This window comes from Pelecanus crispus, chromosome 11, assembly GCF_030463565.1.
Source record: "Pelecanus crispus isolate bPelCri1 chromosome 11, bPelCri1.pri, whole genome shotgun sequence".
Classification (NCBI taxonomy): domain Eukaryota; kingdom Metazoa; phylum Chordata; class Aves; order Pelecaniformes; family Pelecanidae; genus Pelecanus; species Pelecanus crispus.
In genome coordinates, this window is record NC_134653.1 from 32,308,450 (window position 1) to 32,327,392 (window position 18,943).

At 41.3% G+C, this 18,943-nt stretch overlaps 1 protein-coding gene across 2 annotated transcripts in view; it reads left to right on the forward strand.

Annotated features, from left to right (window-relative positions):
• Positions 1-18,943, forward strand: part of KDM2B (lysine demethylase 2B) — a 119,196-nt gene that overhangs the window by 48,498 nt on the left and 51,755 nt on the right. For both annotated transcript variants that reach the window (XM_075718075.1, XM_075718074.1), the window contains exons 9-10: positions 7,132-7,247; positions 13,596-13,722. In XM_075718075.1, coding sequence (XP_075574190.1) covers positions 7,132-7,247; positions 13,596-13,722 — 243 coding nt within the window. The remainder of the gene's footprint in view (positions 1-7,131; positions 7,248-13,595; positions 13,723-18,943) is intronic.

The window sequence follows — 18,943 nt, forward strand, 5'->3', positions numbered from 1 at the left end:
GTTTCACTGACCTCCAAGGAAGTTGCCACACCTACTGTGGATACAGTTTGATCCTAGGGTTTGCAGTGTGATTGGTCTACAAAAGTTTGCAAACATACTGGCTTTGGTTCCTTTGGGGGGAGACAGCCAGTACTACCAAGGGTTACTCTAATCATCCTCTGTTTCTTACAGTCTTTTTCTGAGCCTCTGCTGCTGGCCAGAGGCAGTAGACTCATGAGCAGGTATGCTTTTGACTTGACTCTGCATGGGTGTTCTTCCTGTAGACTTTCCAACTATGTAGCTTTAATGTGACTACATTGAAGAGATGAGGTGTTACGATGTGTGTGAACTGGTGGTTTAGAGAGCTGTGTTTGTGGGGGAGCACAAATCCTCAAGTAGCCGGGCCATTTTGGATGACTCTTGTCTATTCTTTAAATCTGACAGTAATGGTCCCAGTAACAGACTGCTACATGGTCCAAAAAATAATGGTCCAGGAAGTCACTGTGCATTTTTTATTTTTGAAAATTTAATAATGGACTGCCATTAGATATTGTAGAAGACTTTTGCAGTGCTGATTTATTAGACATTCCTATGATCAAAATCCAGAAAGGGTAACTTACTGTCAACTGGACGTGGCCTTCCTTTCTGGTTCTTCTTCAAAATTCTCACTGGTGTTGCTGCATGCTCTTTTACAACAGTTGTATTTCACCTCGGAGTTGGCAGTGTTCCACTGAGGAGTAAGCTGTTTGTTTTACTTTATTTTTCTTATGTTCTTTATAATGCACTTTGGGGCCTTTGACATGGAAACATGCTATTATAATCTCTCTTAATTTCTTGAGAGCTGAAGAATGAGCTACAGTCCAACAAAATACTCTCATTGGTCTGTGGCAATTATTATGGTAACATGAGAGTGCTCCAAAGTTCTTGTTCCCAGTCAAATGCAGAAATAATGACTTTTCTCAGATCAATGTTTTTGGGAAGGAAAGTAGACAGAAAGGGATGTTCTGTGCTAGACCCTAGGCAGCTATTTGCGAGGATTCGAAGTGCTTCAAATACTGTATCAGTGGTTATGAGTAGGATTCTGCCTGTTACGAGTGTGCGGTCTTAGGTCACCTCTGCTATGCCAGTCAATATTTGATGAATTATTATGTAATGGGGCCAGAAGGTAGCATATAGTCTTTATATCAAGGAGAATGACAGGCTATTAAAATCTGACTGGTGAATTTTTTGCAGGGAGTTTTGCTAGGGCTGCATAGCTGCCTGGCTATTTTTGGTTGCTGTTCGCTTTTCCCATTTTGGGAGCTTCCACTGACATTAATGGAAGCTCCTTGCCTGGGACCTTTAGGGACCAAGCAATGAAGATCAGTGGAGAGGATCAGAGAGAAGAGTTTTTGCCTCGAGTGTCTTGCTTTCAGATAGAAGGTGACAGCATAATGTTGGATTTTTAGGTCTATTCCTCTGCAGTGCTCTACCTAATTCTTATCAAATGATGTAAGATTGAGAGTTGCTCTATTACTTGTACTACTATTTTTTTACTCTTAAAATGTAAACATGGTGTTTCCTTGATATTTTTGGTTGTGGGCACTGTTATGATGCAATTCTTCTTCTTTGGAAATGAGAGAAATAATGTCTCGTTTGCTGGCAATGCCCACTGAAAGGTTATCTCCTTAGTCACTTTTTATTTTTGAGACATACATATTTCATCTTTTTCACCCCAACTTGCTGTAGAATTGCAGGGAAAATACGTATGCCTTCTATGTCACAAAGCAAAATATCTGTTCAGTTACTAATGGAAACAGATGCACCATGGTTTGGCTTGGAGCTTCTAGTCTGTTTGCCCCATAGCTTTATAAGTTAATGTTCTTTTTTTATTATTCTCAGATGGATGATTACATCCTTGAAGACAGAGTAGGAATTTGCAGGCCCCTGAAATCTTCTAACAAATTTGCAATGTTTAATAATACTTGTTTTATAAAATTCAAAAGATAATGAGATTGTGTCTTTCTTTTAACTGTTCAGAAAAGCTTTTGTTACTGTTAATTTTACCTTCTTGATTTACTAGAGATGATAACATCTAAATATTCAAGTGTATCTTAGGAGTGGTGGAATAATTTGTAACTGTAGATCAGCTGAGAGTATTTCTGAGCCTCCTGAATAGAACTCCTGCTCAATGGCTTGGCTTCATAAACTAGGATTGTTTCGGGAAAGAAAAAATACTCGTTAACCGCCAAGAACTGAAATAAAAAAAGATCATCTTCAGAAAAACTGTTTAAGTGGACAGTCGTCTTGCTCAGGCTTGAAATGAGGGTTGTGAACAGTGACTCTGCAGTGTCCGTACTCCCAAAGCCATCTATCCCCATGCAGGCGAGCCCGTGGCTGGTGTGTGGTCTGAGAGCTCTGCTCACGGGGCAGGGCCGTGCAGGAGCCGCTCCACCGCACTGCGAGCGTGCTCCAGCCGCAAGCTGTCAGACCAGCCTGCGAAGGAAGGACGGGCTGGTTCCGCGTTCACTCGCTCATTACCGCTGTCAGCACAGGCTGGTTTGAAACTGGTCACCCATGAGGAAGAGTTTTCTGATTCATCACTAATCCTTGAAGCCACACAGTGTATGTCTTTCTCTCATCTACAGGATTTAATTGTAGCCTTAGATAATGTTTGGCAGGTGCTTTTGTTTGTGCCTTTCAGCCAAAAATTAAGAATATCTTATTCCACTGACTTTTGACTTTTTCAGTCCTTAATCCATTTGTTCTGATACTACTCCAGCGCTTTTTTTTAGCATTAAGGATAAAATTAAATCTGTGGCATTTTATTCTGTGTTGCTTTCTTTTTTTTTGATAATATTACAGTTTTTGAGAGTTATGACCAAGGGGAGAGATGTTCTGTCCTGTCTTGCGCTAACCCATGAAACACAGAAGGTTGTGCAGTAGTACCAGGGTTTTTGTAAAGTAGAAAGCAGCCACTGAGGAGAGGACTGATGACGCTCGCTTCAGAGGCATCTGCATTGGAGACTGTGTGGCAAGTTTTTGCTGTGAGAGCTGAAAGATGCAGACATACATGAGCAAACATGAGAGGCTGTCTGTCCAGCATAGAGTGACGTGATCATACATGTCAACAGACGTGTCAGTTCATCCGGTGAAAAGTAACGGCAAAGCTGAAGGTGAGACGGATGGGCTGCATAGGTGTGGATGATATTAAAGCAATCAATCCACTTGGCCATCCTTTTTGTCCTATGCATATGTGTAGCTTGCTCCTCTTCTGGAGGTCTGTCTTCCTCTTTAAAAACCTTTGTAACTGGGAAGCTTAGAAGATGGGCATTCTTGTTTGCAATGGTCGCAATGAACATTCATCCTCCTCAGTTTATTTCTGAGTCGTGCTTGTATCTAAGCTGTGGGAATGAATTGAATGTGCCATCCAAGCTTATCTGTTCTCAGAGCTCATTTCCACAATATATTACCCTCATGGAAACTGTTTCCTGTTTTCTGCTCGTCTCTGTTTCCTCCTACTTCTACTTTTCTGGTGCTGGCCTCTTCAGTTTTTCTCCGTATGCAGCCTTGTTAATATCAGAACAGGAGATTTTTTTTTTTCCTTTGTAACATCTGTACCAATTCCTGTGGTTTTCTACCTTGTCAATTCTCCATCTTTTTTTGTCTAATCTTGCCCATAGTGTTCTGCGTCCCTGGAATACACCTCTTGCTTTTTGCGTCTCTGCAGTTTCAATATTGCACATACTTTCCTCAGGCAAGTCAAAACTATTTTGGGATGCAGTGTGACTGAAAAATGCCGAGTGGCCAAAATCTATCTTACGAGCAGGTGACTCCTCTGACAGGGCTGCATCCTGTAGCTGGCAGGGGGGCTCTGAGCTGGATCCTGCGCGTGGGAGCACATGAACTGCCGGAGATCTGGGGATTTCCTGGGACTCAGCTGTGTGCCTGGCTCAGTGCTGTTCAGCAGTGAAGGGATGGTACCCACGAGCACAGTCCTTACCCATCTCTGAGCTATGCCTGGAAATCATCCTACACACTGCTTTGGCTAGGGGTAGGAACTTTACTTCCAAGGACTTCACAGTTAATGACTTTCTGTTTGTTGCTGTAGGAACTTTACTTCCAAGGACTTCACAGTTAATGACTTTGTTTGTTGCTTGGTCTCTGGTTTATTTTTATTTTCCCAACCCTGATGGATTTTAGCGCTTCATTATTACAAGGTTTTGTTACCGAGAACTGTGTCATAACAAGCAGTATTTTCAGTCTTGTTACTAGAAATATGTACATGTTGAAGGACCTAGTGTTTAGTTAGTTCAGAAGTTAGGAGTTGAAGGTACTGATTGTTTCTAAGATGAGTTTAGACCTGGATTGTAAATGTAAGTAGGGAATTAAATACCTTATCCACAGAACCAGAGGTTGTCTCAATACTGTATGGAAAACTTTCAGTTTGCACCTCTGCCAGCTCTTCAACAATACAGGGTTGAAATTATATTCATGTTTGTTAATCTTTCTATTGAGTGTTTGTCATGTCTGGGACACCATTTTTTGGAGCATTGGCTCAAGCCAGTGACAGATCCTTTCACATTTCTGCCTAAAATATTGGGACTACTACCAAGGAAGTCTAGCGGTTATTAACACAAAGACCCTTGGCATCTAGTGAGGTCAGGGAGGGCGTGATGAGACTGAAACCCAAAGAGCAGGAAACAGGGAAACCAACTGCACTCCAGCATGAAACTTTCACTGAGGAAATACAGTTTGTAGGAGGAGGCTACTGTGTGGTTGTAGTAAAAGCATACACTTGAGGAACAACTGCATTGATGTGATTTCATTTTATTTCTTATAAAATGAAGGCTATCTCCTTTCTACTTTTCATATAGGACTAGAAAGTCAGGCTTCAGCTCAGTTACTCCTTTTACTTAAGTTGTAAATATTTGATAACACTGTATTTAGAATGATGTTGATCATTCCATTAAAATAACTTGTTGCATCTGCTAGCTCCAATATGTGTGTACATTGACTGATCTGTGCCGAGAACTGCAGTGGGAAGTAGTGGTGAGGACTCTTCAATGTTCTGCTGATAATTGGCTGTTTCTGATCTGTCTTCTGCCACCACTCAGTTGTGTGGCCATGGACAAGTCATTTCACTTTGTCAGGCTTCAGTTTGTTCATCTCTAAAACTGACAAGGTGAATTGTCACGCAAATTGACCCTGTGTTTCAGCACCTATTATCCAGTAAGTTGGCTTTGGGGACCCAGCAACAGATTTACTAAGCATGTGGTTTCCATTCTTTCCCCCAACCACATAAATCTTTGATTACCTAGTGGAAGCAGTGGCCCCAACTTCCTTGACCTTGGATCTTTTTTCCTTCCCAAAGACTAGGATCAGGAAGATCACTTGTTTTTCCAGTAGTTTGATCTTAGGGCAGACTAATGTATTTCATGTGAGGTGGTGAACTACTTCAATGGTGAAGAGTTTTTGGTTTTTTGTTTTGGTTTGGTTTTTTTTATATAGTGTTGATGTATGTAGTTCCCATGCTACCCTTACATGAAAAAAAAATTCCTCTCTAGTTGGTTGTTCTTGATTTGGAAGTAATAAACAGGCTGGATCATTGTAAGCGACTCTGTAACTGAAATGATACTGACTGGAGCAGGAAAGATGCAATAATACCAAGAGCTGCCAGAGCTATGAGCCACCTGCTTTTCATATGTGTCACATTTATCATGTGGAATCAGACGTGTACATTGACTGAGCACTGGAACAGGTTGTCCAGAGGGGTTGTGGAGTCTCCATCCTAGGAGATACTGAAAAGCCATCTGGACATAGTTCCGGGCAGCTGGCTCTAGGTGGTCCTGCTTGAGCAGGGGAGTTGGACCTCCAGAGGTCCCTTCCAACCTCAACTGTTCTGTGATTCTGAAATTCAGAAAGATGTATCCAGAGTGATGAGCTTGTGTTTCCAGGGAGAAAATTCTAGTGCTGATTTCTTTTCTGTCTCTGTCCTACTAATGTGCCCTTAAATGAAAGCCCCAGTTCTGCCATCTGCTGTGGCTCAAGGATTTCTCAGATACAGCTTTGCAGGCCTTTACGGTCTAAAGATTGTTGCGGCAGAGAGCTTTCGTGGCTCCTAGCTGGAGAACCCTTTAGGCTGAATGGCATTTTCCTGCTCCCTCACTGATGTTGAAGTGAAGGAAAGCTGCCACAGCTTTAATGGAAAGTACTGCACAGTTAGGAGAAAATTGACTGCCCCCTATGTTGCTTTGCTGTCTGCTGGTTTATAAATTGTAATGCTTTTCATTAAAAAAGGAGGGGGGGGGGGAAGTGTCAGGTCTCTGTGGGTCCCAGATCATTAGCAGGATCAATTCCTTTTTCACTGCAGAGATCAGAGGCTACAGTCTTGCATAGCCAGTCCTTCAGCTGCTGACATACCAAGCAAACAATGCAGAAGCAGAAGAGCTGGTGTTTGGCTGCCTGAATTGCTATACCTGTGTTTTTGTTGTGATAGAAAATTATTCTTTGGAGCCTGTGAAATTATTTCAGTCCCTTGCAGGATTTGGTCAGAACAGTCTCATCAGCTCCAGTACTAGAAATGTTAAATGCCGTAACTTGGGGCTTGCAGTGAAAAAGATTTTTTCGGTTGCTTCAGGAAGTTGGTAGTAGGATATGAAACTTTAATGTCCGAAGGAGGGCTGGTAATAATTTGAGATTGTTGACATCTGAAGATGTATGCTCTGGTGCTGGCGTGAAAGAAGTTTGATGTGACTCAGTCCAGTTCCACAGCCCTAGCCCACCACCACTGCTAACATGATTTGCAACCCTACTGGAGGTGCCAGTAGATACATCTGAGAGCTGAGTATATTGAACAGACTGAATTTACTTCTTAGTCATGGATGTGGTTGAGTCACAAACTTGTGTGTTCTCAGTAAACACTGTAACTGTTCTGTGAATAAATAGAAGAACCCAGTTTACAGAGGGTTGTAAGACTACATCATAAGATGCCATTCTTCTGCTATGACTAGTCTTAAAGTGTGGCTACGAGCATACCATTTAACCTTTTGCTGCTTTAACCTCTCATCCCCTGCAGAATGGGGTTCATGGGGTTGTTAAAATTGGATTATAAATTGCTCTGTAATACTACATAGCATGAGGCATTCTCAGTTCTTTGCTTTCCCTCTCTAGGGTGGATACATGCGGTTTATACTCCAGTAGATTCTCTGGTGTTTGGTGGAAATATCCTGCATAGCTTTAATGTTCCCATGCAGCTTCGCATCTATGAAATTGAGGACAGAACAAGGGTAAGGATACTTGATTCTCTTTTTAACTGAACAGTTCTTTGTGACTATGATCAATCATAGTCCCTCTCTCTCGTATTCCCTTCTGACAAACAAGAACCGATGGGATCTCCGTGTCAGAGTCGTTGAATCAAGAGGTAAATGTGAAGTAATGAGACTTTCAAATGTTGGCTATTTTTAGTGGGATTTACTCATCTGTTTTTCCCTACTTCCCACAGACGTGTCCCTTCTGTGTCTTTTGTCTGCCTGTTAAACTTTCATAAACAACTTCCCTTTTGCACAAAAACATATTGCGCTTTACAGACCTTTGTACCAGTACTTCTGGTAACCCCCTGCTTATCATCTCTCTGTGCACACCTGGAATGGATACCTGAGCCTGGAGAACTAATGGGACTAGGATGGTTCTACTGTCCACAGCTGAATTGACAAAGCTGCACAGAAGTTGTGCATGAAACGACGTCTTCTATACTTTGCAGGATTTTCTTCTACAGTGACTCGATATTATGCAAGAATTTCTTGGAACAAAGAGGGTCTGGGGTGGGACATTAATCTGAACATTGTGATGTTCATCTGGCTGTAGCATCTACCTGATGGAAAGAGTATTACATCTTGGAGAAGGTTGCTGTGTGGCCTCTTTGTTGGGAGTGAAAATTTTATCCTTGATTAATAAACGGGACACCTAGTCATCATACTTTGCAGTTTCATAAAGTAGCAGAATCTGAAGGAAGTGCCACTGTTTTAGTAGGCACTATATAAATAAGCAATGCAAGGTAGTCATAGCATTCTGATGCAAAAATGGACCAGTGGTATGTGCAAATTCAGATGGGGACTTTTTGTGGCTGACTGTTTTGGAGGCATTGGTAGACCACTGGCACAGGTGCCAGCTGTGGTGTTAATGGAGATTTGGGCTGGCAAAATGGCAGGAAGTTGCGATTCATTTTCACTAAAAAGTCTTAAAATGGGGTGTCTTGGACATCAGTACAGATCACTGTTGCTCACCTCTACAAGAGGGCACAATTCTGGCTCCAAGTGCGCTTTTACCCCACATCGCTCTCTTTGCAGTGAAAGTGCATAGGCCTGAAGCAAATATGTATTGTTTCAAAATGCATCTTTGACTCAGCGAGAGGAAGGGTGTCCGTCCCCCAGCCTCTCTCTGCCAGTGTTGTGGTAGGAAGGGACTGCTCCCTTACTTCACAGCGGGTACGAGGTCTGGTAATCTTCACATTGCAAAACACTGGTGGGAGCACTTGGTTTCCTGGAGTGACTTTAATGAAGAGAAGGAATATTAAGTGGAAAAATGAATTCTTAGTGAAAGAGAGATGAAGACAAAAGCGGAAGTTCAGGGGAATTAGAACAGAGGGAATGTAACAGAGAGCAGAAGTGGAGGTAGAGACCAGAGTGGTGTTCAGCCTGGCTTTCAGTAGGCGTCTCAAAGCAATATCAAGTGTCTTAAGAGTAAAGGGACTCAGACAGGTAAAAGTTACGATGTCAGAAGCAGGAAGGGGCTCACTGTGGCTAGACAGAGGTGCTAGGCACAGGAAGGTTTTCAGAGTGACTGTAAATGAGAACTAGCAATATGTGCTGGTTGTATATGCTGCAGGTGCTCAAGGGGAGGGTGTGTTGTTGCCAGGAAGGATGCTAGCACAGACAACTTGTGTGGAGAATGGAGAAGTGAGGACCGGGAGGAAGGATTGATGCCAGAAACAAGTTATTTCCATTGATGTCTATGGGGAAGACGGGAAGGAAACACTCTTTTTCATGAAGTAGTAGAAGAGCTGACATTTTGTTCCCACAGGACTTGAGCAACCCAAGATCACACACCTTGGTTGTAATCGCTCAGTAGTGCTTCGTGTCAGGCCCCTCTCCTTGGGAAGCTGGGTGCAGCTTTGATCTCCTAAGCTTTATACCAGGAGGCAGATTTCCCCATAAGAGTCAAGTGTTTTGGTAACACTTAGGAACTTACCAGCCGGTTACTCTGAAATGCCTTTGAAGAGGCACTGGCACCTTGATGCTATGGGAAGGTTCTGCGAGTTGGGTATCTGCCTCTTTGAAAACATCCCGTCAGAGTTTTTTGGAAAGGGATACTGCAACATGTGGAAGTCCCAAATCAGACCTTTACTCTTGTCAGTTTTGGGTTTAGATTTTCTTCAAAGTCTGTGTAGCTCATCATTTTCCCTCGAAAAATACTTGCGTGCTTTAAAAGAGACTAACAAAAGCCAAGAGCCCAGAATTTCCATGACTTCGTAGAAACAATTTCAGCGCTTGTATGTTGCTGTATGCTAGCAATGTGTTATGCACAGTCTGTACCTGTGTTCACAAGCTTGTGCTCGTAGGCAGCCGTATAATAACAAAGCTGTGTGAACAGTCGAAGAATAGCAAGAATTTCTAGACAGAAACAAAATATAAGCTGTGCAACTAAGGCATACAGAAGTTTGATAAAAGGCAGGAAAATCAATACTGTTATTTAGAAATAATAACACCCCCCCCACCCCCCTAAAAATATCATGCAGGAATCTTGAAGGGGTAAATGTTTTCAAAATAGGATTCTAGTGTGTACTACTTGATTTTCTTTGCCAATCAAATTTTGTAATTTCTTTGTTCAAATAATTCTATTCATACACTGGCTAGTACAGCAGACTCAGTACAGTCTGTAGTTCACACAAATTTGCCAGTGTGAACATACTGCAAATGAGTTTCTCATCAGTATTGATCTTTCCATTGTGTATAGCATAGAAGTAAATTACATGATGTGATTGACGAAGTAATTTGCCACACTCAAATCAAAGTGTAATACAGGTGTGTTTCCCCTCTTCATTTTGCACAGAGCAATTTTATGGAGGTTTCACTGTATTTAAACCTGCTATATAATGCTTAATCATATTTGATCGCTGATACTCAAAGTCATTTTTATGCTAGGTGTAGTTGTTATTGTTTTAGCAGCTAAGACGAGAATAAATACATGGTTGAAACAGTAATGCTGATTTACAGCCTGATAAAATTGCCTAGTTTATATACTTGTCATGCTTATTCTAGCTTAATTTCTCATATCCCTGGGAGACTTTTTAAGAGGGTTGTAGCCATTTAAAAATACTTTTAAGGAGTAATAAAAAACATGTCTATTGTTGGAAACAGCTCCTAATGTGCAACTGAGGTAAACAAATATTCTCCAGCCTTACAGTTTGTGGAGACTCTCATTTTGCAGTCTGGCTTTCCTAGAGGCCAATTAACAGCTAGTCAAATAGGCCAAGCTGTTTAGCTCTCTGCTAGACCAGCTTGGATAACTGCAGAGCAGGCTGCCACGCAGAGATTCATCATCTTGGCATAGGGGTGTTACAGCTCTGTATTACTGAAGAGGAAGAATGTGTCAAACTTACTCCCAACTCATCTAAATTTAACCGCGTTAAAATATTTGAACATGGACAGGGACAAAAGCACTCAAAATATATACGTAAGGTGGTCACTCACAGATGATGGTGTTTGCTACTGACTTTGTTTTCTGGACTGTAAGATAACGTTTTAAGTGGATAGATTAATTATTTTGTAAATAATCATAAATGGTTTTTCAATTTTGTGACTAGATTGATGAAACACAAGTGGAGTTTGTAATGATTTTAATGGACATTGCAGAAGAGACTAATAATTTCTTAAGGAAAATGTGTGCTTTACTTGTTTAGGGTTTTTTGTTTTGTTTTTGGAGGGGGATATATGTCTCTAAAATAATTAAGAAATGGATCATATTCCAGAGAGGATTTTTCTCGCTGTATGGGAATAATTAAAAAATTTATTCAGTGGATTGTAAATTATTAATCACAGAAGTTAGAGCTGGAAATGCCTATTAGACAATCTAGTGTATTTCCCTGCTGGTGGGGGATTTAGTCCTCTGGCAGTGTCTGTATCAGATATTACACTTTAAATTCATCACAGAACATTTTAAATTTCTTTCTTTTGTCCTCTCCCCCTCCCCGTAAGAATTCATTTGATCGTAAGTGTACAGTGGAAAAAGTATGGATGTGTACATAATGCAGTTCACATCCATTATAATAAATGTCCAAGGATATCATAAAGAACGTATTCCTCTATACTTCTCCATAAGGCAAAGTTTAGAAGGTTTTTAAAGCACTATTAGACTTGCTTTACTGGCAAAAGGCACCGTAGATCTTTGCACAGTATCTCTTGCTACATATGGTAGCTCTTACTTCGGAAGGTTTGTAAAAGCAGAGCCTTCTTGGGCAAAGAGTGAATTACAGAGGCATGGAGGGATTTGCTGTGGGTTGGAACATTGATAGTGAGGCAATTAGGAACTCAAATTGAATATTAAAGATTGATATACATAATGGGAGCACTGCATGCATTACTGCCTTGTCTTTCACATTGAATTAACATTGGTAACAACTAAATTTGGTGACGCTCAGAATCTGTCAACAAATGTTGAGCAATGATGTCTTTAATATTCCCAGGCATGTGGCTGAAAACCTTTTGAAGGCTGAGGGGTGGAAGGCGGCTTCCTGTTTGTAAGTCAATTCTTTGCAAATTTTGTTTCCTGCAGTGCTCTCTTGGAAAAATTTGAGTTCCTTTATTAGCATATATTTTAGCATGGCTAATTTCCCCTGTGTTCCGTAATAGTGATAAGTGACTCGATCTCTTCTTTGTGATGAATAACTAAACCAAAGGAAAAATATTCTCCAATGCAAAAAGGCCCTGGGGTTAAATGTTCTCACATTTAGGGGGATGTTGGTTGGTTGGTTTTTGCTTTTTTTTTTTTTTTGTACATGTGCTTTGTAAAAAACAACACAGAGAAACATTGAAAAGGTGCAGCTTCACTGGATGCATGACCCATAGCAACGTGCAGTTCAGATTTGCCAGCTACATTTGTGTTGAATTTAAGAGATCTTAACTTTTGGGAATTGCCATGGAGTATTTAAATCCTGCACTGTGATACATTTAGTGGGACAATACAGTATATTTTCCCTTCATTAAATTTTGTTTTACTGCTAAAAGTGTTTGCATTTCCTGTCCCCTGGGAGCAGAGGCAAGTTCTTTGTCCACCTTGGGGACAGTTCTCAAATATGGGCATTCTAGTTAAGTCATTGATGCGCTCAATACTTACATCGCTACGCAGATGTTTCGACAGTGCCTGCTTTGTGGAGGTGAATCTGAGTTTCCGGGTGCTGGATGAGTGGTTCTGTTTAGACTTCACTGTTTTTGGGGTCATCTAAGGTGGGGTGGTGTTTTGGTTTTGTTTTTTTAAAAGGGGCTTTCTAAGATAATGCTCCTTTCTGGTGCAGTCCAGCTTTTCGTTAAAGGTGGGTAGACACCTCTTGGCTAGGTGAGCAGTTAATATGCATAGAATATCTTAAAGCAGTTCCTATAATCCCAGTGCAATGCATGCATGCAAGCCTGCAAAATGCAAATTTCTGTGCCACCAGGAAAAAGAAGTGTCCAGTGTAAGTACAAGTGCATGCAAGACGCGTGGCATCCATTTTTAACAAATCACAATACATATACATATGTTCTTGCATTTTAGGAGCTTCCCAGATTCTTCTTTGGTACAGTGACCTCCCATAGATAGAAAACTATGTTGGAAAGGAAGGGAACCCACTCTATTTTCTTTCAAATCTGAAATAATCTCACAAGTACATAGTGTTAGAGAATAAGCTTTTTGTGTGAGAACAACAGGTCTGAGATGTAAGAAAAAAGTGCACAGCGTGACAGGATCTTTTGTCAAAATCCTGCTTTTCTATTCTGTTTGTGGCAAAAGCTAACATGCTACCAAAATACTAAGTGTAAACTACATAAGGGATTTTTACTTTTAACGTGTAGTTATAAATAATCAAGAATTTGTGGGATCATTTGTTGAATCAAATCGTTGTGAAGACCGTAACTGAAAAAGATGTATTTCCTGCTTGACTCATTTTAGGTAAATGCTGCCATTTTGATAAAAATCATGTGATAGGGTTTAGGAAATAAAAAACCCCATCTTTATTTTAACCTGAATTTTAGTGACTGACATCTGTACGTGACCACCCTATGTTTATACAGTAGGTAAATAATACTGTAGGGGCCATCCATCAGTTTCATGATTTCCCAAGAACACAAACCCTTTCCTCTCCCGCCACCCCAAGAGGATACAAATTAGTGAACCAAGAAATGATGCTATCATGGCAGGCAGGCAGGCAGTCTCCTCATTTGGTATGCTGAAGGCATACATCTCACTCGGCTCCCACCCTCTCTCCCCTCCCCCTCCTGCATACTGTTTGTGCTCTTGATAACATGATGGGAATGATGACTGGCCCTTGTGCTGCAAACTTCTCTCCCTTCCCCATGGACTGACAGTCTCGATCTTGCTTTCAGGTGCATGCCAAATTCCGTTATCCTTTCTACTATGAAATGTGCTGGTATGTTCTGGAGAGATACGTGTCCTGTGTGACCCAGCGCTGCCACCTCAGCAAAGAGTACCAGAAAGAATCAATGTTAATTGGTGAGTGAATCCTTTGAGTGCATATTCAGAACAGATGCTACCACCTTAGGCTAGTTACTGCTTTGGTTTCTGCAAAGCAGATTACAAATTGAATCGAGAACTGTAGAAATTCAAATTAACTGTTTCTTTATTTTGGGGTGGGGAAGGTTTTGACTCTTAAGCATTTACATGAAGTACCAACCTACTTCGAATTATATTTATTGAGCATTCCCTTAGCAAGTGGATCCCAGAAAAATAATTTTTGAATGTGTTTGTTCCTTGGTTTCTAGTCATGCTTGTGTTGAGATGATCTGCCAAACAGTTGAGGATTTACTACCATGTTTGGCACAGTACCTTAGTAGCCAGAAGTGTGTGTGCATTGCAAATGTGCTCTGGTAGGGTGGATATCTAGTCCTTCTATAGAGCATCTCCTCTGCAGAATGTGTTCTGGTCACTAAACCTGCCTTCTTTCTCTTCTCTCTCTCTACTTGGTGACTGACTTCTAGTTCTGCAGAATAACAAAACCAAGAAACACCTGCACAAATCTACATGATCTATAACCTAAGTGCAGGGAGATCAAAGAAACCTTTAGAACAATAGCTGAAAATGGACCATAACAGAGACGGATAGATGTGCCCGAAGCGGGAAAGCATTACCTTTGCACTGATGTGAGCTTTACATCAATGTGTGACAATTCCAGTTGTTGCCTTGCTGAACTGCCCTCTTTTTCCTCCCTTTAATGGAACAAGGTGGTGGGCCATATTGCTTCCCTGCTTTTAAGCACAGAATGGGTGAAAGTAGCACAAGCACCAGCTAAATCTTAACTGCTACGTGTGAAGTGTGGAGGAGAAGTAAAGTATTTCTGTGCCTTCTGCTCCCTGAGATGCCACTTGGAGTGAACCTGGCATGGTTGGAACTGCCCCGGGTTCTGGACAGACGAGGGAAATGATCACCTACTAGCATAATTCTTAGTAGAAGGGATTTAAGAAGTTATGGGCAAACATCACGCTCCAGTGAGTTTTACTGACCAAGAATAACTTGAGGGAGCTAATAGTTGGTGTAGATAGACAAGGGCATTTTCCTGGAATCCCTAGAATTTGGGTGCTTCACATTTTGTATCTCTGCTCTGCGAGACCCTCATCAGAAGGGTTAGTTAAGAAGGAACTCTGTATGAAGGAATTTTTCTCTTTATGTAAGATCATCCTAGAGGAAAGGATGAAATAGCCCCTTGGATCAGCTCTTCAAAAAGCAGTGACAAAACTCCGATAAGTGCATTCCCTGGAAAATAAGGAACAACCTCCTGTTGTCTAAACCACCGGCATGGAAAGAGGCTCGTCCTGCAGGCAGGGTGGGGGTGCCAGATCGCTGAGGTGTAATTTCAGAACAAATTAGATGTGGAGAGTGGATGGTTCAGGATATTGAGATGGGACCTTTTTCAGCTAAATCACCAGTGTGAATTTCAGCCCAGCTCAGTAATTACTGATAATGGTTTGGTGATCCCCACAAAATGTGCCTCAGTCCAGTTACTAGCTGAGAGATACTCAAATCATATAAAAGCTCACTGGTAACCATAGATATCCAGTGTCTAGAGGGAAAAGGATTTTTTTTGCATGAGCAAAAAGTGCTAACTGCAAAGGCATCAGGAAAAGAAGCCTGGCTATTTGGAAAATGGTTTGGTGGCAGCATTGTCTGGGCCCTGTTGTCTCCTGTGGTGGCTTCTTGGCCTACTGGAAAGAGACTATTAACCTGTTTTGCTGTTGTTTGGGCAAGGCCCTATGGTCATTTCATGCTACTGTGAGAAACGTGCTGCTTCACAAGCCTATTCATTTCATGAACTCTAGAGATCGTGCGGTTGCCCTGTGAGCTGAATCAGTTCAGTGATCTGACTAAAAATGAACCCTACCGAAAAAATGAATATATTTGTTATCGGTAGGGTTGATGAGCTGATCTGACTTGCAGCCCTGCTGCATGGCTGCAGGTGCCGAGTCGAGGTAGTGCTGGGAGTGTCTGGCTGGGCAGATCTTGAGCTGTTGTTACTGTCTTGAATGGATCAGTACTTTCAGCTTACTGAAGTGGTATCTACTGACAGCATGTAGTTCATCCACCTGCCTGCTATCTCTTGACTTCAGAGTATTAGCATGCTGATAAAATCTCTGACATTGACATCCAGGGCCTTCCTCTCCAGGAGAGACAGATGTATACTCTTTTTTGTTAGAAACTTGCTTCTTATTTCTTGGCAGAATCTTAACCTTAAAAATATTTAACTGAGGATTGTGGTTCAAAAGCCCAGATCTACTACATCTGCCGGATCTTTCACTTTGGCATTTGTCAAATTCAAAGGAGTAAAAACTACATTATTTACCTTTACAAAGCTGTGCTGCTTTGTTCTGCATGAGTAATGTTGTTTCAAATACTGCTTGTCTTTTCTTTTAACTGGTCTCAATGTCCAGCCTCTGGACTCAAATCTCTACAAACTCTAATCCTTGAATTACACTTGTTTGTTCTGTGGTGTCTGTATCTTAATATCATTCGCCTGCTGTGGGATAGGAGATCCAAATGAGGTCAGTGTTCCAAAACCCCACCGCTTTGTTTTTAAGCTTTTCTTCAGAACTGCTAAGGTCCTTAAATTGTCTCTTCCTTAGAGACTTCTCTATCTGCAAGCAATTTCTTGATTTCCTATGAGAGAGTATCCCCTGACGAAGAATTTCCTATTATTCTCCTTTAGTAATGAAACAAAGTATTTAGCTTCTCTGCAGGCCCCTCAATAGATTTATCTTCTGTCCTTCTTGGTTTAAGAAAAAATTCTTCACATCCTTGTATTCATTTTCAGAAATTTCTCTTGAATAATCTTAATGTTTCTCCTATTTTTTTTTTTTTAATAATCTCCTTGACATAATTTGTTCTAAATGTCAACTTTCTACCTTTCCTTTTGGGTGCTAGAACTCGCTATTTTTCACCCTTGAGTTGTGCTGCTTTGTTTTCTCATATATCTTCTGATACAGTGGTCTTACTGGATCTCAGAAGCTAAGAAGCAAGAGTTGATTGATTGTTGAGGAGGAGGACATCCACCAGAGAGAGCGCAGGATGCTGCCCATGGTCTCTGGGATTCACAAGGTGGTAGTTTTCATAGAATTGGTAGAGGTCCTGTTCTCCTGCCTGAAAAAAAGATTACTGTCGTGATGGAGAATATCTTTGGAGAGCACAGACAATGAGTTCATCAGCAGCTCTGTGTTAAGGATATCTTTAGACTTTTCACGCTATGTTTTCATTACATGGTATTTATTTGCTTTGGCATGAAGGTTGCTAAATTCAGAGTGACTCTTTCAAGATGTTGCCTACTCATGAAAATGTATTGCTGTGATTGTGTTGTGATACCTCTGTCCTGATAGTTGTATGCTAGTGTAGCAACTTACATTGTTCTTTGTATTTCTGTTTTCTAAATGTCTCAACTTGCAAAACTTCCGACAGGGGAAAAAAAAACCCACCTCAGTGTAGACAAGACTAAAACCTTGAGTGTTCCCACTCCCTAAATAAAAATGTCTGCCCTTCTAAATGAGTTGGAAGATGATGACTGTGGCTTCCTTTCCCATTCCTGAGGCCCAGAATGAGTTTTCAGGCAGTTGCCTCCTAGTTAGTGCGTGAGACTGTTCTTTTTCAGATCTTTTCCGCAGAAGGGCAGACGCTCAGGGGAACGATGACATGACAGCAATCGCAGGCTGCTGTAAAAGCACACAATCTCTCCTCTCTCTTTTTTTTCTTTTCCTTGTCCCTCTCAACCGTGACATTTGTCCTGCTGGCTGAAATCAGAAAGAGATCCTATTTGGGTTTTCTACTAGATTTGAACATGCACTGTTTCAGGATGGGTATGTCTTCATTATTTTTACTCTTATAATGAATGAGTCTGTACTGGATGTTTTCAACCACGATTGACCTTCAGTGAGATATGGATCTTGAGAGTGAGCTGACAAAGAGTAATTGGGAGAAGATACTGGGCTATCAAAAATGTGCTTTCTGTGTAGCCTGCAGCTTTTAAGATTCCCATTGCTAAAATTTTAACAGGATGGCGAAAACCGTACATTAAGCCTGATGGATGAAGAAAATATGCCCTTTGGCATGGTGAAGGAGCCATGTCTTTCCCCCCCCCCCCCCCCTCTTCTCAGGGGGTAGAATAGATTTGCTTATGATAGACAGGTACTGGGCTGTATTGAGTGATTTCTGTGCGGGGTGCTCCATGCAGTGATACATTTCCAGTATGCTCAGGTTTTTTTCTGCTAATGAAAATGTCATTGCTGACTTTAGCAGACCAAGAGTAACTGCTGCTCCAAAGTCACTGTGTCAGGGTTTGGAGCTGGGAATGGGAAGGTAGATATTACACTCCGGACTGTTCTAAAGAGTTCAGAAAGATTTCATAATTATACCTCAGCCCTGTCCCTTTCTTTTAAGTTCTGCAATACAGCAAGTTGCTTTTCAGCAAGGAGAGAAACTGTGTATAATTATCCTTCTTGTAAAAGTGGATAGCTGTGGGGAAAGTTAAGTGATTTGCCCAGAACCACAGGGAAGTGAACGGCTATAGAAAAAAAGGTATTTCTAGCTCTCTGTCCTGTGGTCAAGTCTGTGCTACTCCTCCTCCTCACTGAGTTGTATCATTGACTGGTTTGTATAAGCTGTTTTATTTGCTTTGAGATGGAGAGGGGTGAAGGTCTTTTTGCACTAAGTCATATGGGAGCCCAGACTGGATAACCACTCTGAAACTGGAGTTCTAACCTGGTATTGGCTGGTGCATTCACTCAGAAGAAGGAACCACAGTTGCATGTAGCAGGAGCTTTTTTCCATGGAGAGACTTTATAAACCCAAAACCTCCAAGTCAGTGGAGCCCTGGTAATACAGTGCTTAAAATGCACTTCTTGACAAAGTGGATGCAGATTATGCTTATGTAGGGCCTCAGCTCACAGCATAGCAACTCTCAGTCAGATACTGTTTTCATTAAAATGAATAAATAAAAATCATGGCATGTTGCATTACAACAAAACACTTAAAAACACAAAATTGAACCCTCCTCACATTGAAGTTCCTTCCATTATTGATTCCCTTGGCTTTTTTTTTTTTAAATTAGCAGCAGTAGCAGACAGTTGTTGTCTTTTGAAAGCAGTCCACTCTTAATTTGATGGTGCAACAGTACTGTAATCCCCTAGCACTCCAGAATAGACCGATACACCTCAGGTTAATAGCAAGCCCTGTCCCC